Source organism: Cannabis sativa, chromosome X (genome assembly GCF_029168945.1).
Source record: "Cannabis sativa cultivar Pink pepper isolate KNU-18-1 chromosome X, ASM2916894v1, whole genome shotgun sequence".
In the NCBI taxonomy this organism is placed as follows: Eukaryota; Viridiplantae; Streptophyta; class Magnoliopsida; order Rosales; family Cannabaceae; genus Cannabis; species Cannabis sativa.
The window spans coordinates 674,966-698,342 of NC_083610.1; the positions used below are offsets into that span (position 1 = coordinate 674,966).

General features: G+C 32.8%; 3 protein-coding genes across 5 annotated transcripts; 1 reads left to right on the forward strand and 2 right to left on the reverse strand.

Annotated features, from left to right (window-relative positions):
• The first annotated feature begins 1,480 nt into the window (after positions 1-1,480).
• Positions 1,481-5,014, forward strand: LOC115712251 (pentatricopeptide repeat-containing protein At3g22150, chloroplastic). Of its 3 annotated transcripts, none has more exons than XM_030640530.2 (3): positions 1,481-4,473; positions 4,576-4,692; positions 4,828-5,014. In XM_030640530.2, the coding sequence occupies exon 1, from the start codon at positions 1,941-1,943 to the stop codon at positions 4,398-4,400; it is 2,460 nt and encodes an 819-aa protein (XP_030496390.2). In that variant the 5' UTR covers positions 1,481-1,940; the 3' UTR covers positions 4,401-4,473; positions 4,576-4,692; positions 4,828-5,014. The 3 variants fall into 3 exon arrangements, with proteins under 3 accessions (XP_030496390.2, XP_030496383.2, XP_030496370.2); XM_030640523.2 differs by having other exon boundaries at positions 4,831-5,014; XM_030640510.2 differs by having other exon boundaries at positions 4,576-5,014.
• A 695-nt stretch (positions 5,015-5,709) lies between these two features.
• On the reverse strand, positions 5,710-14,411 carry LOC115709544 (uncharacterized aarF domain-containing protein kinase At1g71810, chloroplastic). Its single transcript, XM_030637672.2, has 21 exons — positions 13,853-14,411; positions 13,743-13,787; positions 13,559-13,597; positions 12,608-12,778; positions 12,328-12,480; positions 12,092-12,127; positions 11,281-11,324; positions 10,720-10,810; positions 10,047-10,088; positions 9,833-9,941; positions 9,081-9,195; positions 8,947-8,996; positions 8,748-8,826; positions 8,131-8,181; positions 7,771-7,912; positions 7,582-7,626; positions 7,221-7,322; positions 7,081-7,122; positions 6,618-6,788; positions 6,389-6,511; positions 5,710-6,173 (listed from the first exon to the last, which is right to left on the reverse strand). The coding sequence occupies exons 1-21, from the start codon at positions 14,237-14,239 to the stop codon at positions 6,069-6,071; spliced, it is 2,142 nt and encodes a 713-aa protein (XP_030493532.2). The 5' UTR covers positions 14,240-14,411; the 3' UTR covers positions 5,710-6,068.
• A 2,046-nt stretch (positions 14,412-16,457) lies between these two features.
• On the reverse strand, positions 16,458-18,073 carry LOC133032800 (uncharacterized). The gene is made up of 3 exons (XM_061107290.1): positions 17,899-18,073; positions 17,522-17,782; positions 16,458-17,053 (listed from the first exon to the last, which is right to left on the reverse strand). Exons 1-3 carry the CDS (start codon positions 18,071-18,073, stop codon positions 16,638-16,640), a joined length of 852 nt encoding a protein of 283 aa, XP_060963273.1. The 3' UTR covers positions 16,458-16,637.
• Between the last annotated feature and the right edge of the window lie 5,304 nt (positions 18,074-23,377).

The window sequence follows — 23,377 nt, forward strand, 5'->3', positions numbered from 1 at the left end:
TTTTTCAAACTCTGTCGCTGACACCTCTTTGTGTCATTCTTAATGACAATGGTATCACTATCATGTTACTTGTTTATGTTGACGACATAATTGTCACAGGTAATAATGCAGCATCCATACAAGCCTTCATCTCCGCTCTTGCTCAGCGTTTCTCACTCAAAGATCTCGGTAGTCTTCATTACTTCCTGGGTGTTGAAGTTGTTCCTCATCCTCAAGGACTTCTTCTTTCACAACGAAGATACATTGATGAGTTGTTGGCTCGAACTAAGATGATTGATGCTCGACCAGTTGTAACTCCACTTGCCACTTCTCCCGTCCTTACTCTTCACTCTGGGACAACACTTACTGATCCAACTGAATTCCGAGCTGTAGTTGGTAGCCTTCAGTATCTCTCACTTACTCGCCCAGATGTTGCATATGTAGTCAACAAATTGTCACAATACATGCATCGTCTGACTACCGAACATTGGAATGCTGTCAAGCGATTACTTCGATATCTGTGCGGCACTATTGATCATGGCATCATGTTTCATCGCAAATCACCTCTCACTCTTCATGCTTACTTTGATGCTGACTGGGCTAGTAACAAAGATGATTTCACCTCCACTAGTGCTTATATTGTCTACCTCGGGAAAAATCCCATCTCCTGGAGTTCAAAGAAACAACGGACAGTTGCTCGCTCCTCGACTGAAGCTGAGTACCGATCTGTTGCTTCGACAGCTGCTGAGGTACGATGGATAACATCTCTCCTTAGTGAGCTTGGCATTACATCCACACAACAACCGGTCATCTATTGTCATAATGTGGGTGCAACAAATCTCTGCTCCAACCCCGTCTTCCATTCTCGCATGAAACATGTGGCTCTTGATTTTCACTTCATTCGTGAACAGGTTCAAGATGGCATCTTACGCGTCACTCACGTCTCTTCGACAGATCAACTAGCGGATGCACTTACCAAACCGTTATCCTGCAGTCGGTTTCATGACTTATTGACCAAGATTGGACTTACCTCACGGAGCTCCAACTTGAGGGGGCATAATAGAGTATTAAAATAATATATTTAATTATCTTTACCTTTGACTAATTCTTTAATATATGTATATATTCTATTTTGACTCATTATTTACAAAACAGTGTTGTGCTATTCTTTTGGTCTAGATATTTGCTTCTGTACGATTCTTCAGGTGTAAATTGGTTCCTTCAGTTTTGTAATGTATATATATTTTAGAATATCAATGAAAGAGATGAGCATCATCATTATTTAATATATACATCTCTACACTTATGTGTAATTTTTGTACACGTGACATGTGTATATTAATATAATAATATAATATAAAAATAAATTGTAAAATAATAATATTAAATTTACTAATATAAAATAATGTGCTACAGATATAAAAATATACATATAAATAATCATAATTAATTAGAGCACACTTTAAATTTACTAACAGTTTTATAATTTAAAAAATTTATGGACAAAATTTGAGATTAAATAGTTAAATACAAATGTTATATTATTAAATTTAAAGATATTCTTCTCAGAAGGTTATATACTTTTCCGTGGCGACGACATGATCCCCGGAAGCAGAGGTTGATCGGAGGAAAGATCAGCGGCCAAAATCCAGATGTTTGGGGAAAATGGCGTGAAAGGAAGAGAGGGAAACCCAACATTGGAGAACACTGGTGTTTGAGTATAGATTTCGTTAAGCTCTGAAAACCAGTGGTCTGTGTGCTTTGTAGTGATAATGATAATAATAATAATTATTATTTGTGGATAAGAAAAAAAAAAAAAACACAAACAAAACACAAAAACAAATACTAAAATGTTTTTGATTTTGCTGAGAAAACGAACGGCCTGCGTTTGAAAATGCCGGCGATTCTGGAGATAAGCAACAGAGGTAACCGGATTTTGTAGACAAGGAACAGAGAAGGCCATGGCCTCATCCCCTTCTTCTTCTGTTCCTCTCCCACTTTCACCTACCTCAACAGCCACTCCAAACCCCAATTCCCACTCATCTTTAACCATTCCACCTCCCAAGAAACCCCAAAATCTCACCATTCGTGCTCGCCTTAGCAAGCTTTGCCAAGAGGGCCAACCCCACCTTGCACGCCAACTGTTTGATACTTTGCCTCGACCAACTACTGTTCTTTGGAACACCATCATTATTGGGTTTATTTGCAACAATTTTCCAAATGAAGGGCTTTTGGTTTATGCCCAGATGAAGAAATCTGCTCCTCAAACCAAATGTGATTCTTATACTTACTCTTCAACCCTTAAGGCTTGTGCTGATACTCGGAACCTTAAGTTGGGTAGAGCATTGCATTGCCATATTTTGAGGTGTATATCGAACCCCAGTAGGATTGTGTATAATTCGTTGTTGAATATGTATGCTGCTTGTTCACATTCACATGGTGGTTTAGATTATTCAAAGTATGATTTGGTTCGTAAGGTGTTTGATACAATGCCTAAGAGAAATGTGGTTGCTTGGAATACACTTGTTTCTTGGTATGTGAAGACTGAGAGATATGAACAAGCTGTTATGGAGTTTGTGAGGATGATGAGGATGAGAGTAAAACCAAGTGCGGTTAGTTTTGTTAATGTATTTCCTGCTTTATCAGGTTTAGGATATTATAATCATGCTATTGCTTTATACGGATTGCTAATAAAAAATGGAGGGGAATTTGTGAATGACTTATTTGTTGTGAGTTCTGGGATATTCATGTTTGCTGAGCTTGGTTGTTTGGATTTAGCTAGGAAGATGTTTGACCTTTGTTTGGAGAAAAACACAGAAATTTGGAACACCATGATTGGTGGATATGTTCAAAATAACTTTCCCAATGAAGCAATTGACCTTTTCCTTCGAGCAACGTTGTCAGAAGAGGCTGTTCTTGATGAAGTCAGTTTTCTTTCGGCTGTAACTGCAGTTTCGCAGTTGCAACAATTAAAGTTAGCTCAAGAGATACATGCTTATGTGATCAAGAATTTGAGAGTGGTACCTTTATATATACAAAATGCTGTTATTGCTATGTATTCAAGGTGTGGTTCTGTTGATATATCATTTAGTATCTTTCATGGGATGCCGGAAAGGGATGTTGTTTCGTGGAATACTATGGTTTCTGCATTTGTGCATAATGGTTTGGATGATGAAGCTTTAATGCTTGTGTATGAAATGCAGAAACAGAAGGTTACGATTGATTCTGTAACTGTAACTGCTCTCCTTTCTGCAGCATCAAATCTTAGAAACCCGAATGTTGGAAAGCAGACTCACGCTTATCTAATTAGGAATGGGATAGAATTTGAGGGGATGTACAGCTATCTTATCGATATGTATGCAAAATCAGGATTGGTTAGTACTTTACGAATACTTGTTGAGAAAAGTTGTTCTCATGATAGAGATCTTGCTACCTGGAATTCTATGATTGCAGGGTACACTCAGAATGGACTGATTGAAGAAGCTTTTATGCTTCTAAGATTAATGATGAAGCAAAAAGTTGAGCCAAATGCTGTAACTTTAGCATCGATTCTCCCAGCTTGTAATCCAATGGGGAACATAGATTTAGGAAAGCAGTTACACGGGTTCTCGATTCGACACTTGCTGGACCAAAATGTCTTTGTAGGAACTGCACTAATTGATATGTATTCCAAATCGGGTGCGATTTCCTATGCTGAAAATGTGTTTCAAGAAACCACTATGAAGAATTCTGTTACTTACACAACTATGATACTGGGTTATGGTCAGCATGGAATGGGCGAAAAAGCTCTTTCTTTGTTTTACTCAATGCAAAGTTCTGGCATCAAACCTGATGCCATTACCTTCGTTGCTGTCTTGTCCGCTTGTAGCTATGCTGGATTGGTTGAGGAAGGTCTTCGAATATTTGAGTTGATGACGACAAAAGAATATGATATTCAACCGTCAACTGCTCACTATGGATGTGTGGCAGACTTGTTAGGGAGGGCCGGTAGAGTAGTTGAAGCATATGACTTTGTTAAAGGATTAGGCGAAGAGGGCAATGTGCTCGAAATATGGGGATCACTTCTCGGGGCTTGCAGAATTCACGAACAATTCGAACTGGGAAAAGTTGTTGCAGAGAAGTTGCTTGAATTGGGGAAAGCAAATGACATGACAGGCTACCATGTATTACTCTCAAATATGTATGCAGAGGAAGGAGAGTGGTCACATGTTGATAAATTGAGAAAACAAATGAGGGAAAAGGGTCTGTGGAAGGAGACTGGGTGTAGTTGGATTGAGATTTCCAGTTCTGTAAACTGTTTCGTTTCTAAAGACCAGAAACATCATCAGTGTGATGAAATATATGACATGTTGGGACAATTAGCAATGGAAATGAAGGATGCTGGTTATCAAATTTCAGATGGAATCACTAACTCCAATTAGCACTATGGATAACAACAATGCTATTCTTGCATTCGACAGTTTCGGTTCAGTGGGAATTGTTGAGCTTCAGCAGGTTGTGAAATGTTTGTTAATTTTCTGGTTCAAATACTAATTCCACTTCACAAATTAGTTACTAGTATGTTTGTTATTTAACTGTGCATGTTTTCTAATTCAGATTTCTCGAAGTGGGTTAGTTCGATGCGAACCGATACCTGATTCTATCAAATTTGTGAGCGTGGGGCTATGGTGGCAAAATCTGGCCAAGAAAGTTGAAACCGTGTAGCTTGGATAAGTAAGTTACATTACATATCTAGCTCAGATAAGTAAGTTACATTCCATATCTAGCTCAGTTACTGTTTATTTATTTTTTTAATAATATATTTTATTTTTGTAATGATTAAAATACATTAGATCTTTGTAATTAAAGCAGAACTAGACAATGAAGCAAAGTGTGGAAGTAAAAAGAATCCGAGAAACGAAGATATTGGACATGGGGTCTTGAGATTGATAGAAATAACTGTAAAGATAAGAAAAGAAGAGAAAAATGAAAGACATTTTTATTCAAAGGATTCTGAAAAAACCAACGTTTAATAATTTCATGCCATCATTGAAAATATTCAAATTATTATATGATTACTCAAATTTAATATTTTGTACAGTCATATATAAGTGCATATACATATATCAGAGTTATATATGATTTTATATACAAATAAAACTCTTACCATTAGTTACTAGCATTAATATACATTTTATTACAAATGTTCCATTTGATGACATTTGATTTATTTTGCTAAAACAGTTTGTTGATGCAGTGTAATTCTAAGAATAAGTATCTATTTTTAGAGTTAACGATTATATGTTTAACGCTATTATACTTGATTTCTGCTAATTTAAGGTAGTTGAATTAATTTTCCTTTTTAATGTTTTAAGTCTACCTTAATTTATAGCATATTTGATTTTTAAATTAAGAATTGGATTTAAAGGTGTGCTAGTTACAATCTTTTAGTCAATTTTTACGCCCAAAATCATATAGTGGAATATTTTTTATTTAATTTTTTTTTTCATAGCTGTATTCGTATCACCTTGTAAATTTTTCAAAAAATTCAAATAATTTACAATGTACCGAAAACAAAATTCTTAGAAATTTCAAATATATTTTCGGCAGTGTAAATTATTTAAATTTTTAAAAAATTTACAAGAATGATATTGTCAGTATAACAAATAACATCATGAAAAAATAATAAAAAAAAATATTCTAGCATGTATTTCTAAATACGAAATTTAACTGAGAGATTATAATAGGAAATTAACACTAACAATCCTCATTATAATAATGCCTTTGGAAATTCAATTCAACTAATTTAATATTTCGATAATTTATTATATCTAACATCAATTCATCAAGACTTATTTAACATGATGAACCAGAGCTCTAATATAAAGACAACTCTGATATTCTCAAAAAGATTTAATATTTTGAACCAATAGGAATGACTATCCCCAAAAATTCTCTAAAAATTTGCAGAACAATAGGGAAAGAAAGTTGGCTCATATGAAAACGTAGACTATCTACAGTATTGGGTTATCGACTGTAAGCCGAAATGATGTTTTGTATTATAGAAACTAGAAAGTTAATGAAGAAGTTGTACAAAAACACTTGTATATCTATACAAAAACTCTTCTGATAGTCCTTGCAGCAACCCGAGAAATTAACCGACCCGAAAGATCCACTGGAAGATTTAGCAACTGCTGTTGTGATTCAGGTGGAAGCTGCCAATGTATTATTACGAGATGAGTGAGATGAGAGTACACATGTTATACGAAACTACAATATTTGAAACTAGATCTCCGCTTAACCCTACAATAACATTTGCTATGTAGGTACCTAGGAGGAACTCGAACCTCAAACCTAATGTCTGACCATTTGAGCTACCCCTCTTCGGTTATTGGGAATAATAAAATTAAAATAAGTTGTTTAGTTTTACCTCGGGAATAATAGAAAGGATAGGTAGAACTTCATCGATAGAAGCAAGTTGATTCAACACTGATGAGACATCCTCCAAGTTTATTTCTTGATTCTTTTGTTGGCCAACTCCAACTCCAACTACCTATGACAGTTATATATCATATAATATCATGAGATAATCTACATTAAGAGTGAGAGAATGGAATTTGTCAAATGATTTATTATTTTTCCTGTCCCTTTCCTCTTACCTTCCCCGAGTTGCCTGTTTCTTGAACGCTCGCCATCAGTAGCAAAAGGCGATACAAGGTTGTCAAGTTAATTTTATCTTCATCAGTCATTCTGGATATTGAAAAAGTAATACCAAAAGGGAGCCTTGCAGTTGCTGCAGAAGATAAAGCTAGCCCAAGTGCATCTAATCCCTGTACTCAATCATGGAAGACAATATATTAGTAACGGAACAAATTTAAGAACTAAGCTTGATTCAGAATTCTACATCAGCTACTTATAGGCCACCCTATGGATTTAACCAAGTAAAAATTTTAACATACACATCGAGTAGAGCCATAGATAAATGATTAATGTAACACTGTAACAAATGAAAAGTGATTAAGAAAGAAGCAAAATATGTACAAATTAGGTAAAAGAGAAACAGACCAACATGAGTATGATTGAGCTTTTCAGTAAGCATAAAAAGTTCAGTTGTTTGTGTACCTTTGCCAATTCTTGAAGAAGTATATCTCTCACAAAAGAACCCTAAAAATTGTCATTATCAGAACATTCACACATTAGATATTAAATTTTTGATCTTGTGTATTAACAGTAAATAATACAATACCGCATACAACACTAACCTTTTCAGTTAGCATAAAGGAAAGGACTTGCTTGATAACCACCCTGGACTCACCACCTTCTTGATTCTGAACCAAGGCCTTTCCTGCTCTGGCACGAAGTGACTATGATTGGGGGAAACGGTGACTTTAAAATGTTAATCTAACGAATTGGAATGGAGCAGGAAAATACTAAACAGAATTGAGAAAGGCAAAATTACTGAGGTACATCAAGTGATCAATAAATCGGTTATGCTTAATTACGTAATATATGAGAAAAAAGTTCCAAAAGTTCTACAATCTATAAAAGTGGACATTGCCAAAAATTGATTGAATGATGTTAAACAAGTCAAAGATTGACGTTGGACGAGAGAATAAAATTCACCTCGGATAGAAGAGACTCCAATCGATCAATTCTAAAAACACCTTCCTGCCAAAACCATCAAAGAATTAGGCATACGACAAGATATATGAATATGTACATTGGTAAATAAAGAGAAAAAGTGTACTAGATTTACACAATTAAGAAATCAATTTACGAAAAGCAAAGAGAAATCAATGGTTTTGGGTTCACCTTATAAAGGAGCGATCGCAAAGATGACTGCAGCTTGGGTGAGCTGTCAGTTAGTACCTTTCTAGCAATCCAGGGGTATGTACTGCCTAAAACTTTATAATCAGGATTGGAACTGATGGCAATTCCCTCCAATACAGCAAGACTAAAATCCAAGAGAAAAACAAAAGAGTTCACATTTAAAAACTACTAATACACTAGAAAAGTAGAGACAACAAACATTACAAGCAATTTCATTAGCTGATAAGGTAACAATAACAAGGTCCATTATTCTTGTTTGTCGATTAATACAGATTTTCTTTGAGATCAAAAAAGTAAATAACTAAGTCCCCTAGACATTTTTTTCAGAAAAAAATTAGGTACCTTCGAATGACAAGAGAAAAGTATGAAGGAATTCTGAATTTGAACTTATACCTGAAGAATAAAAAAGGTGAGAAAAAATACAGTCAAATGAAACATTAAAAGAAATATATCAATCGAGAAGGACCAAACTTTATTATGCAAGTGAAAGGGTGAGAGAGAACACTCTGTCAAATAAAATATTAAAGAAATTTAGCACCAAATAAGATACATATAAAATATTTTTTTAATGCAGTATCATCTTGATTACAACAAAAATAGAGGCCATTCTTCAGGTATATCGGAAAAAGGATAAATGTTAAAATCTTCTGTATTGAACCCCATAAAGTTGCCCATAATTTTTCTTCCGAATTTGTATGAAATACATCAATGTATCTTTAGAAATTATATTAAACTTTTCTAACCAAAGTGCCCAACAAGTTGTGAGTGAAGCATTGTTCCATAAGTCTCTGTCTGCACATTTTAGCAATCACATTCCTAGAGTAAATTTGCATAAGAAACTAACAAAGTTTGATCATGTGGTTAACTATATTGTTTGTGCGTTTTCTTTTTTTGCAAAGTACTATATTGTCTGTGCATAAGATGCATATTTTGCTTATAATAAAACGAGAACACCTTACATAGTGACTCCTAAGTTTCCTGAAAGGTCGCTGAAACTAATATTGCTCACTCCTTTCGCAACAGCATTTTGGAAAACACCTGCATATAATTAGTGAAGGCGTTATATACCAATTATCAGAAAGTCTTTATAAAAGAAAGCCAAAACATGTGATATACCGAAAATTTGCGTAAGAATTCGTAGGTTATTCAAAGAGATACCTGTTAAAGCCTTTGTTACAGCCACTCTGTCTGCAGTTGGTGGAATAAGGCTGAAAATTTTGTATCAAACCATATTAAAATCAAGATCAATGAATAATATTTGGTTACGGTAGGAAGATGAGTAGACTTGATACCCTAGTGTGACGAAGTCCTTAGCCAATGCTTCAAAGTCACGGTTTACGAGGTGCAAACAAGCTTCAATGAAGCCATCACGGAGTTCTTCTCTAAATTCGCCCATCATACCAAAATCTGGAAGGGAAAAAATAAAATTATGTACGTACAAACATAACTGCAAATAATAGAAAAACTGGTCTAATAAATCAGTCTGCATAGTTCAGCTCAAACACTACAAATGAAGAGAGACAATATAGAGACTTTACGATGATGAGAGAGATAATAAAGAATAAATTAAGTTTCAAGTTGCAAGAATGATACAACCACTTAGGTAGAACTCACTCCCAAAAACTAGCCTAAGAGAGGAGGGTGCCCAAGTAGTTTATATACTACTAACCAATCCCATACTTGGTCAATGTGGGATTTTAACATTACATCCCCCTTTGGAGCCGACGTCCACGGCAGCCCACTCTACAGTAGCCTACTCTGGGCCTAGCCGCAGGTCGCCCCTTCCACAACGTCGGTCCCACTTGAGGGTGTATGTCTCTGGCTCTGATACCACATTGGAGTAAGAGAGAGGAGGGTATGCAATGTATAGGTGAGTAAGAGAAAGGAGGGTGTGCAATGTATAGTTTTGAGTGAGAAATTATTATACATATATATATAGGTGAGTAAGAGAGAGGGTATGAAATGTATGGAGTAAATCACTCTTTGCATCAAAAGAGCCTAAGGGCTCCCAACATTTGTAACTAGTCTCACAACAAAACAATACCTATATAGGCAAGTTTTCCATCATTTGTTCGAAGAAGGTTTCCAGGGTGTGGATCTGCATGGTAGAAACCATACTCTAAAAGTTGATTAAACGAGCAGTAAACCCCCACCTAGCATGAGAAAGAAGACACCTCATTAAGCCAAAGGGTAAATTGAAATAAAAGAAAATAGATTCACTTTCAAAAAGCCATTGTGACATTAGTTTAGTGAATGACCTCAATCAAGTACAAATCCTTCACACCTGACAGCTTTTGCCCCTACAACATCAATGTAAGAAGTAAATAAACCATAATCACTACATGCATGGTATATCTAATAGGTTTAATTAATCTATTAAAATATTCTAATTTTTTTATTTTATACAGTGTGGTACCTAAATTACACATCAGTAAATGGACCTAGCTTACATCCAAAATCAAGGCGCACAAAAATATATAGTATTATTTCCTCAAGAACGGAAGAGAGAGAAATATACATAAGTATATCCAGGAAAAGATGACTACTATATTAATAATTATCTTTATCCACCCAAAAAACAGATGTCAAAATTGGATAGGTCTTTCTAATTGTAAGGACTACTGGTGCATAATTAGTGTCTTCTTTCAAATTTAAAGCATTGGTCCAGATGAAAAGATTGTACTCCAGACCAAAGTCAAATCTCATATTATTATATTTCTTGCAAGTTTTAATGTCCTACCTTCATCCTGAATCAAATCTAAACAACTTGTGAGTCTAAACTAGCTTTTGAAGTTTCCGGTTTCATCAGTGCTTGGAAAATGGATATGTCATACAATTTGGCAACTTCCAGCTGAACTTTTTTACAATCCATTGTAGGACAACATAAATTAACAAAATTGGAAAGAGGAAACAAGTTAAATTATAAAATACCTCCACCCAGTCCATAATTAGAACTCGGCGTGAAGTTTGTCCCACATACATTTCTGGTACCACAACATCCGGCAGATTACCATACAGCTGTCTGTTCAGGCACAAGATGAATAATAATCAGGCCATCAATAGGACTGGCCAACTATATAATACATTCAATAAAGATGATGGGATGAAGTTATAAACTGAGATGCAGACTAATTGATATGGTATCTATTAAAATAATAAGAAAAAAATCATCAGGAGATAACCACAATACTATCAAAGGACAGTACTGTTGATAAGAAATATGTTACCAAACTATAAAGAAAACTATCATTAATCTTTTCCTTTTTTACTTTTGAAAAGATATATTAATACTACAAAGAAGCTGATAAGATAACATTTAAATTTGTGTTGTTCTTCCCAAATACACTAATTGCTACTGATAGCACACAAAATATAGATTTCAGTACATGATAGAGCTGTAGCCTTAGCAGCACCAACTACTAGTCTGAATGACAATCAATAATGAAAAGCATGTCACCAATAACTTTCGAATTGTTTTTTTCTTTTTCTTACCTAAACTTGACACCATTCTGCGCTTCTAGCCTATAATCCATCTCCTGCATTCAATGTGATTTACCTGTATTCAATATAAAGCTCTAAGAATATATTATATACCTCATACAACCTAAAGAGATCAGCACTAAAAGTGTAATGAAACAAATCTTACACGATACGAAAAAATAAAAAATAAAAAAAATGAATAGTAATAAGAAAAGCGGAAAAAGAGTGAGATGCTTCGTAAACTATCAACGTCTTCAACAAAATGTATCTTGACACAAACGGTTTTGTTTTATTATTACATTGTTATGAGTGAAAAAACTTTATTTTATATACCAATGTGCCAGTCACTAATTAACTAAAATACCATTTTTATTAGAAGAAAGTGTATACAGGGTAACTAGGTAAAGATGGGCAAGTATTTGATGCAAAGGAATTTAAGTGTTCCATTTTCATATTCCGTGACAGGGTGGGGATACTTTTTCTCACTATTTTTACAGTTCTGTTGGGAATCACCATCCTTTTTGTTGAACCAGCCCACATATTATAATATTACGAGACTCCTTTTGTAAATAAAAAAAATATACTATTGTGCTAGTTTGCATATTTAAAGCCGTCAAAATCTTCATTCTATGATAGAAGGGCAGTTAGTACTCGTTTGTTACTTTGAACCATTTAATAAGAAGCACCGAGTGAAAAGAGAAAGCTGCATTAAGTTTTCTCATAACACTTCACTTTTCCTTCATGTTTTCTTGTTTTTCAGTATCTTTAGCAAGAGGAAAGAATAGAAACAGTAGGAAAAAAGAACAGAGATTGATGTATATACCCGAAAAAGACTTGATGCCCACTCATCAACAACAGCCTGCATAAAATAATTAAATTTGAATTTCAGAACAGTCGAACTTGACATTAAAAAGACAAAAGTATATGGAGAACAGATAAAAATTAATGGTATAGTGAAACCACAGAAGACATTATTAGATAATCTTAATTATTTCCTAACAAAAGAAGTTTGTTAGAACTTGTTTTCCCAAATGACAAGGTCACATGAAACTATAGTACCTGAAGATCTGTATTGAATTTTCCTGCTCTTTTTATCAGTCCTGCAAGGTAACGCAATATTAATATATCTAGGGAAATAGCAGCTTGTACTCCAGGCCGTTGTACTTTGACTGCAACAAGCTGTCCCTTTTGGCGAAGCCTAGCTTGATAAACCTAATATGGGAGAGAGATATTCATGAATGTGACACGTCAAGCTTAGGTTGATAAGCACAATTCTTGATGTTAATGATGCTGCATTTGCAAAATCAAGAATTTATAATGGTTTTATATAAAAATAAACCTGCCCCAGGGATGCTGCAGCCACAGGCTCTGGTGAAATCTCCGAAAAAATATCATCTATCTGTAAGCCAAGCTCTTGCTCTATTATGGTGATAGCATCTTCAGTAGAGAAGGGAGATATTTGATCTTGCAACAGTGAAAGCTCATCCAAATACGACGGTGGAATCAAATCCTACAGTATTTGAGACATTCATAAATCTCATTTAGTTATGACTGCTGACACCGCAACTAACTCTCTTCTCCAAGGTAAGGCAGAGCTAATCATAGTACAGTGCAGTGTTGCTTTACTTGTTTTCATAAACTTGGGGCAGTTTAGACAAAATTTGCATAAAAATCCAACGTGTATAAGAATACATTTGGAACTTCACACTTCACAGCAAAACGTAGCTCAGGAAACGCTACTGAGTTTAATTTTCTAAAATTATTAAGAAGCTCAATAGCATTTCTTAAGCTAAATTATGTCATTGTCCTTTTACTATTTTAAAGCAGTTTTTATTTTAAATTTCAATCGTTAATAATTGTAAATTGACCAGTTGAGCTTATCACAACAATGTCACTTAGTTAAAAGTATTGTACAGCAGATATTAAATTTAAGAAATCCTATTATTAATGTTCACTGATGCTTAAATTGACTAGCATGATATAGGGGTTCTTAACAAAATATACCATGTGTAAAATTAGATATACCAATTACAAAAATCATATTAACACATTCTGTATACAGTAATGTGTGTAAAATCTGATACATGCTAAAAAGAAATGTAAAAGAGGGCTACCCTACTAATTTCTATGCAAAAAATGTAAAGATCAAAAGAGATTATACACATATATATTATATATTGTGTTAATTTGAATGATAAGAACTTAAGAATATGGAAGATAAACCGTTAAGCAAATAGCTTCCTCAAACGAAACAAGTACAGTACAATCAGAAGCAATTTAGAAAACTTACAGCTCGAGAAGAGACTGCCTGAGCAATTTTGATATACGCCTATACTCAGCCCAAAAAAAAAAAAAATCAACGAAACTCAAGTCAGGACAACACTCTAAACCAAACTACTTATATATATACACAGATATTTTTACTTTTCTGCTCGAAAACTAAAATTCTGGAAGCTCAAATTAGTAAAACACACCGGGCCAAGTTCTACCAAGATTTTCCGAAGTTCTGCAGCTCTAACCTGAAAACGAAACAAAATCAGAACATGTTCACCATTACAATATATATGGTATATGTACAACAAACCTCGAACATTTGATCGGAGCGTTCCATGAGGCTATCAACATAGCGAAGAGCGAACCACTTGCCGAAAGTGGTACCAATCTGGAACAGTCGGCGAGCGACAATGAACGGCCTACGTTTGAAAATGTCAGTGATTCTGGAAATATCGTAGACGGCCAAAGAATCGGCTTCCAATACGCTAAGCTGGAAGAGGTAACCGGAGTTTTCCGTGAAGGCGTCGACATCTCCGGAAGCAGAGGTTAATCGGAGAAAGGATCGGAGGCGGCGGGGGCGAGGGAGGTGGAAGAGTTGAGAAGGCGGCGATGGGAGGCGGAGAGAGTGGAGTTTGGGGAAATTGGCGGGAAAGGAAGAGAGGGAAAGCGAAGATTGGAGAAGGTGTGGGTATGGCATTGGGTGGGTTTTGGTACGAAAATGAATGGAGTTTTGGGATTATCAAGTATGAAGTATGAACCAAGTGATTTCTTCCAAGTGTGTTTTTAACACAAAAATAAAATAAAAAAGAGAGAGATTTTGTGAGGCTATAAAGCCACTACTGGTTTGGGAGCTTAACGTGTCTTCTACCACGTTCCCAATTGTGGACAATAGCTTATTAGCTAGGGCTATTTACAAAAATATGGGAAAATGAAGATAAGTTTTGATATATATGGCATAAAAACTTAATTACACTAAATATGGCATTTTTTTAAAAAAATTTACAAATATGGGAAAAAATCATGGGAAATGCCATAAAAAACTTTAAATTTGTGTTTTTTTTATTTTTTTTCCTTTTTTAAAAAAATAAAACACTAAAATAAATAAAAAAGATCTGAAGATGTTTTTTTTTACAGAAATTAAATCTGTTTTTTTTTATTGAAACTACTGTTTGTTTTTTTTTTTTTTTTTTGGTTAAAAACTAATTATTTCATTAAAAGTAGTAGAAAAATAAACCAGTTTCATCAACATTATCTTGAAAAAAAATAATATAAAAAATTATAATCTAAAAAAAATACAAACTTTAAAAATCAGTTTCATCAATATTGAAATAAACTAATAATTTTATTAAAAGAATAAAAAATAGTTTCATCAACAAGATAACGTAAAAAATTATAATCTAAAAATGATACTAACTTTAAAAATTAGTTTCATCAATATTAAAAGAAACTAATTATTTCATTAATAGAGGCAAAAAAAAAAAAAACATTTTCATCAATAACACAATGAAAAATACACAATGCCTAATAACTAAACTTTTACAAACGATACAAATTTAAAAACCAATTTCGAACATATAAATTTTATATCAATACCTAATAACCAAACTTCTGAATTCATTCTTTATTTTAGCATTTAATTTTTTATTTGCTTGCTCAAAAATCAAAGTTGATTTAAGCATACAATATGCAGCAAATATAACACAGAGACTCAGAAATTAAAATCAAAGAGAAAAAAAGAAACAAAGAAAATTAAAGAGAAAAAATGCAATAAAAGTATAAAAGAATAACAAAAAAAACAGTGGAATGTGAGAAACCAGTTACTAAAATAACCAAAATAAAAATAAACAAATAAAAACCAGTTTCCTGAAATAATAAAAAAAAATGAAACTTAAAGCTCAATTATGAACAACAATAAAAAAAACCAGTTATGAAAACTAGTTACTTTAAAAAAAACCAGTTATGAAAATAATAAAATAATATGTGTGTCAGAAACTGATTATTTAAAATAAAACAAAAATTGTTGTTCAAAAATTATACAATAATAAAACTAATTTTATACAAACTAAAAAATATACAATAATATCATAAAAATGGAGCAGCCCCGTTGCAGAACAGTTAAAACCTGTGAAACCAGTTTTGACGCTATAAAAAATCATAAAAATTAATAAATTTTAAATAATAAAATTAACTGAAACCAGTTTCATCAGACAATCAAATGAAAAATGAAAAAAGAAAAACACACAAAAATACAAAAATAAATACTAATCACAAATATAATCAAAACAACACACAATATATAAGAATAATCTAAAAACAAAATAGAAGTGTGAAAACCAGTTTGGAACCTAAAAACAAAACAATAAAAAAAATTATACATTAATACCATAAAAATGTTGCAACTTCATTACAAAACCTTTAAAACCTGTGAACCTAGTTTCGAACTTGTGAAACCTGTTAAATAAGTTTCGAACTTATAAATTGTGAAACCAGCTTCGATCTTATGGAAAATCATAACAAAATCTGTGAAACTATAACAAAACTTGTGAACTCATACAAAATCATAACAAAACCTGTAAAACCAGTTTCTACCATATAAAAAAATAATAAGACTAATTTAAAATGAGAAATAGACAAAACACTACAAAGAATGGAACAACCCTATTACATCAAAACAAAAAAACTAGTTTCGTAAAGTGAACAAATTAAAAATTAATATACAAAAATCTGATATTGAAAAACCAGTTACGATTATCAGATAGTGAAAAATCTGACATTGAAAAACCAGTTACGATTATCAGATAGTGAAAAATCTGACATTGAAAAACCAGTTACGATTATTAGATAGTGAAAAATCTAACATTGAAAAACCAGTTACATAAACTAGTTACGATTATCAGATATGAAACTTCAAAACATAGCAAAAGGGAGCAAGGATAAAAATGGAGTTATGTGGGTAATATACATGGTATGTTAACTAGTTTTTTAACTAGTCATCCCTTTCAAGTAAAAACAAGTTTCTTGTGGACATTCAAGTTCGCAAAACCAGTTCCTAAATGCTTATTTTTAGGTTCAACAAATGAACAAAAAGTACATGCTCATATATAAAAAGGAAAGAAAAAGAACAAAGCGGCCAAATTACCGAACCGTCGTTGATTGTAGTGGTTCTTCTCTTTCTTTTTTGCAGCGGCAAGCTTAGCATTTACGGCGGCTTCACTTGCGGCGGCTCGGGCGGCGGCATCCATCTCTTTGCTCGATTTCTTCTTCTTCATGGACGTCACTTTCTTTAGCCTCTCCTTGACATCAACAGCAGATAAATCTTCCGCCTTCTCAGCCTCAACAGTTTCATCTGCAACATTTCCTACGTCAGATCCGTCGGGCTGGTCCTGAGATTCTCTTGTCTCTTTCAATTTATCCTTCTTTTTCTTCTTTCTCCCAAACTTGCTCTCCCCAGCATTTTCCTTCTTGTCCACTTCCCCATTGAGGTTCTCTTCTTTCTTCTCTCGTGCAGCACCTATGTATGAAAAAGAAGATCAGAAGCAAAATATAGACCACAGATAAATTAAACATGCAGAAGAATGTTGACCAATTCAAAAATCAAAGTGATAGAAAAGTCTAAATTTAATGAAAACCCCTAAAAATGCATTCTAAAGAATCATTGCCGCTTTCAAAACTTTGAACCTTTTCATATTGTGGTGAAACCACTAAAGGTATTTATATATACACACATATATGTGTTTGTATTAAATCAATTTCAAAATAAACTATTGGCTAGAACACTTCTAAGAAGAATTTGGAAACAAACTGGACCGAAGCAAAACCACTCGATGTCCAAAAATGGCAGTCAAATTCAATCATATGAAATTATCCTCTAATGGAAATATATACTTAATGAGAGCAACAACAAATTTGGAAGGAAAAAACATAACTACTAATAACAGCTAGCCAACTGACTACTTAGCCAAAAAACAAAGAAAATTACCATGGGCATCATCTTGGCCACCAATCTCACTTATAGTACTGCATCCTAACTCTGCAAGAACAGCTTCAAGTTCTTCAAGCTCCTTTTTCTTCAGTTCTTTCTTAGAAAGCTGCCTTTCTGATTCTTTAGGAGGCAAAGGAGCTCCAGAAGGATTCTGAACAGGTTCAGCTTGCAGTGGTGCTTCAGAGTCATTTTCATGTTCATCCTCTGCATCATCATCAACTTCATCAAGAGCTTCTTCATCACTGTCGCTTACCTGAAATCAATAGACCAAATGTATTTTGACACTTCAAATTTTAGCACTGTAACATGGCAACTCGGGGTCTAAATTGCAGGCGAAAGAAAACAAGTTTTAGCTGAATGGGAAAGATCACTACCAATAATAGCAACAAGAAACAGAAACCAACGAATCAGTTCAAAATACATTGTATTATTTTGTTCTTCATACTCGAGTGACGAAGGGTAGAGGAGACGACGAGAGAGAAGACGTGAAGAAGAGCTTCGGCTAGGTGAGAAGGTAGGCATTTGAGAGTTCGTTTTTGCTTCTGCCATTAACCCATGCTGTGTGTTCTCTCACAAGTTGTAGCTATGCAAAGTTTGACTAGTTAGGTCTCTTCTTCCATTGCCATTGCTTTGCTTTGCTTGCTTCTCAAGATCTGTACGAAGAGAATTGATGCCCTCTGCCATCGAGTATAAAGAGAGAGAGGTGTGGACGGCGGTGGAGCTTTGGCCGGGGCTGCTGTTGGAGGGTGGCGATTAGGGTGAAGCTGAACAGAGAAGGAAACCCTCCTTTTATTCTAGTTTTTCTAATAGATATGGTTTTTGAAAGTAAATATATAAAAAATATGGTATGATTTAAACCATATAAAAGTTAAAAATAAAAAAATGTCATATAATGTGGTCAAAGTTAAAATTGCCATATTTAAGTAAAATATTTTCAAAAACCCATATTATATGTAATTTTCACTATTAGCTATGGTACAAGTTACAAAAATTTAAGTGTAATCAGTCCAATTAAAAAAAAAAATAGTAACTCGTCTAATGAAATTGGTCGGTTTGATCGGGTTAATCTGTCCAAACCAACTACTAATAATTTTTATTTTTACATTCAATTATTATATTTTAGTTAAAGTTCAAATCAACCACACTAAAAAAAACATATTAGTTTTAATTTTATATTTTTTAAATAGTCATATAAATTATATGATATATTAATATATATAATAAAAACTTATAAATATATACAAAAAGGCCCTCTTAATCGAGTTAGTCGAGTTAGTTCGGATTAATTGGGCGGGTTGGTATTATTTTCAACCCACCCAATATAAAAATTGGGCAGGTTATATTTTCGTCAGATTTTTCAGTTTATATATTTCGTCGGGTTATCTCGGTTTGGTTTAGACAGATTATTCAGTTTGGGCGGTTTTATAAAAGTTTATGTGCAGCCCTAAGCTAATAGCTAATTATAGGGCGATAAAGTATTTTATCGTGGTGTCATGGTGCCTCGACCATTGTTATTGGGTATCAGTGTTGTACAATACCTTCTATAAATAACACTTTACCATTAGTTAACGATATTCTTTAAAAGTTATTTTTTTAAGTTATATAAGACTTAATACTTAATTACATTAATAACAGTATGACATTGAGGAGAGTGGTAGCATTAGTGGTGCTTTTTAGCAATAGGTGTCTCATAGCAATACCCTAATAATAGAGCATTGTTAAAATAAACATTGTTATTGGGCACGAGTAGTGTTCATCACCTTTTATAGGTGACACCCTACGATTGGTTAGCAATATTGTTAGAAGTAATAGAGAGATTACAATGGAAGAATAAAATAAGATGAATAAAACACTAAGACAATTACAACTCTAAACAAAATATTACAAGGACAATATATTAAATAAAGAGTTACAATCCCAAAGCACAAAATACAAATAAAAGAAAAGAGTTACATTTCAAAACTCAAATATACAAGTAAATGTAAACTATATAAAAGCATATATATAATAGTGTATATATATGATATAGAATATATATAATAGAGTATATATATATGATATAGAATATATATATAATAGAGTATATATATAATAGATGATATATAGTAGACAAATAAAGAGTGTATATATAGTATGTATATATAATATATATAGTACTATATAGTCAATATATAAATATATGATAGTATATATATAAGAGTATTTAGAGGAGATAAGAAAACAATATAAAACTTGAGAATAGAACAAAATAAGAAAAAAGAACAAACACTCAAAGTGGAGATGGGGATCACCAAAAGCTTGAACAAAGTTTCTACACCTTTGTCCAAGAAGATTATTTCCCCCTCTATGAAACACTTAGGGCTTTGTGGAAATACTTCTAGGAATTATCAAGCATTAGAACTCTCTAGCTTTGTGTTTGAAAGATAGAAGAGAAGAGTGTGTCTCAAAGGATGAACCAAGACCTCTATTTATAGTGTTTAGGATCACAAACTTTGAAATTCAAACATCACACACCCAATGGCTGTTACCATTTCTTAATGGGGTGTAAATGGGATTAAATGGGTGATTTGGAGGTTATGGGAGTTGTTCAAAGTCATCCCAATAGCAAAAAACGTTCTACTATTAATGCTGAAAAAAATAGTAACTAGTTACTAGTTACTAAATTTTTCAGCTTTTGCAAATAACACTCCAACATATTCCAAACCATTCCCACTTTATTTTATATTACTTATACACATTATAAATGATAAAATTCAATCCCCAACAACTATATTTGAATTATAATTTTTGAATTTCAAAAATTAAGTTGTGTAACCACTCTTTACACACTTAATTAGTGATCATGTGGAAGTTACAAAATATTAACTCCACATCTTATATGTTACAACTATATGTCACTCCCAATCACATAATATTGTGATTATTACATGCATATAATTCCCAATTATATTATATGTAATAATATATATAACATGTCACAATTTTAATCTTAAACATTATATTATATAATAAATAATATAACATTTTTTCTCTCCCTCCACAATAAGATGAATAAAAGACTAAATAAAATATAAGGACATATAGTTGTGATATAAGGAATTATGGTAAATGTGAAACTTGTGTAAAAGCAAAGATAATTAAAAAACCTTTTCCAAAAGTTGTGAGAAATTCAAAATTGTTAGATTTAATTCATAGTGATTTATGTGAATTAAATGGTATTCTAACTAGAGGTGGTAAAAGGTATTTTATTACTTTTATTGATGATTATAGTAGATATACTTATGTATATTTGTTAAAGCAAAAGAATGAGGCCTTTGGTGCTTTTAAGATTTTCAAAGCGGAGGTTGAAAATCAACTTAACATGAAAATAAAAGTGTTGAGAAGTGATAGAGGAGGTGAATACTTCTCTAATGAATTTACTCATTTTTGTGAGGAAAATGGTATAATTCATGAGAGTTCGGCACCACATACACCACAACAAAATGGTGTAGCCGAAAGGAAGAATAGAACATTTCTTGAAATGGTCAATTCTATGATAGTGTACTCTAAGTTGAACAACAACTTATGGGGGGAGGCACTTTTAACCGCATGTCATATTCTTAATAGAATACCTATGAAGAAAAATGACATGTCTCCATATGAGTTATGGAGAGGAAGAAAACCAAATATTGGTTACTTCAAAGTGTGGGTGTGTCTTGCTTATTGTAAGAAGACCGAACCAAATAGAACCAAGCTGGGTTCAAGGGCCATAAAATGTGCATTTGTTGGTTATGCCAACAATAGTAAGGCATATAGGCTATTGGATGTGGAATCCAATGTTGTAATTGAATCTAGAGAAGTAGAATTTTTTGAGAATAAGTTGTATGAGGACAACTCTCAAAGTTCCACACCTCTAGGTGAGAATATTTTATATGAAAATAATTCTCAAGCTTCTACTTCTAAAAGAGGATCTCAAGAGGAGAACACTACTAAAGTTGTAGAACAACTCATTGAACCTATAAGAGGTCAAAGGGTGAGAAAAGAGAAAAGTCTAAATAAGGATGTTTAACGCCCAAATGTGACTTCCACTAGCGGTGGTTGTAGTATAGATCGGGCGGTCGATTCCACAAGGAGGTGATTATGGACAAAAGCGTTAATAGAAAAATAAAAACAAAAGGTTAATAATAAGTGATAGTAGTAACAAATGATTTTGTGGTTTTTGTTGGTAATAAATATTAAAGGGAAGCAAATAAAGGTGTAATCAATAATAAAAGAGAGAAAGGCTTCAAGAATCATCCATATGCTTGTTTAGCTATTTTGTACCTTTGATTCACTAAGTTGACACAATGATGTAACATTAAAGTTCATTATATTTTGAGTATACAAGTTCTTAAAAATAAAAGAAATAATTTAATCTTATGTAGAACCTAGAAATGACATTATACATCAAGCAATAATGCAATAAAAGATTAAATATAAAACTAAACATCAATATTATTTTTACTAAATAGTAACACATAGAAAGAGCATGACTAATCCTATATATCTTTAGTAAAAATAATGACAAAGAGATAGAGATGGAGATGGAGGTGATAGTGAAAGAAATGAACATTAATATTACTTTTATTAATTTTTAGACACATAGGGAGAGCATGACTAAACCTATATATCATTTAACAAAAAGTAAATAAAAATGAACATAAAAGATAGAAATGAGCAATACTACCATTACTATAATCACTAAATAAAAATATATAGAAAGAGCATGACTAAGTCTATATATATATTTGGTATATAATAGCATAGATAGTATAGATGGAAGAAGAATATAAAAATAAAAGTGGAATATGAACTTGCATTACTCAAATAAACATTACAAGAAAAAGTGAATCAAAGATATAAAATAACCTCACTTTGCATATGGAATCATCCCTAACCTTCCAAGGAAGATTAGGCCATTATGCTAATCATTCTCATAAAATTTCTAAGGAGAAAAGATGAGAAGAAAAGTTGAGAGAATTTTGCTATAGTTTTTCTACACTAAAAATTACACACCAACAATAGAAATGAGCTCCTATTTATAGAGTCTCAAAATGAACTAAAATGCAAAATACTAATAATTTTGGGTTACAAAAGAAATAATAATAATAATAATAATAATAATAATAATAATAATAATGATAATGATATTGTTTAACACGTTATCATTATAATTATATATTATTAACTTGTTGATTGTTGATGATTTGATATAGCAGTGAAATGTTTTGTGGTTATGTGGGTTGGATTGATTTTTCATGCAGGTTTGAAGCATGGCTTTGGCGTGGTGGAGTTGGACAGCAGCAGAAGCCCACGTGGGCTGAAGAGAAAGGAGAGAAGGAGAAAAAGGAGCTGCCATAACCAATGGGTCGCTGCCACGTCGTCGCCTGTTGAAGAGGAAAAGGAAACGCTGATTGGGCTGCTGGAGGGAGAAATGCTTGGGCCTGAGCTGCTCTTTTTTTTGGGCTTCTTTCCAATTCTTTTCTTTCTTTCTTTCTTTTTCAGCAAAATGCCACAATAATTTTTAGTTCCTATAAAATAACAACAAATTAAATTCAAATTAAATATTTTCAATAAACAAATATATTTCATTAATTCTATAAAAATATTAATTTAAACTTAATTTATTTTAAACTTTAAGACAAATAATTGTGCATTTTTCACCATTAATCAAAGGATGAAATAGATTCTCAACTAATTTCTTTCTACGTGTTAGAAGGGACTAAAGAAGAAGTAATAAGGAAAATTCCTTTAATACTTCTTATTGAGGGTGATCCTAAGACTTTTCTAGAAGCCATGCAATCTAGAGATAGTGCATTTTGGAGAGAAGCATTT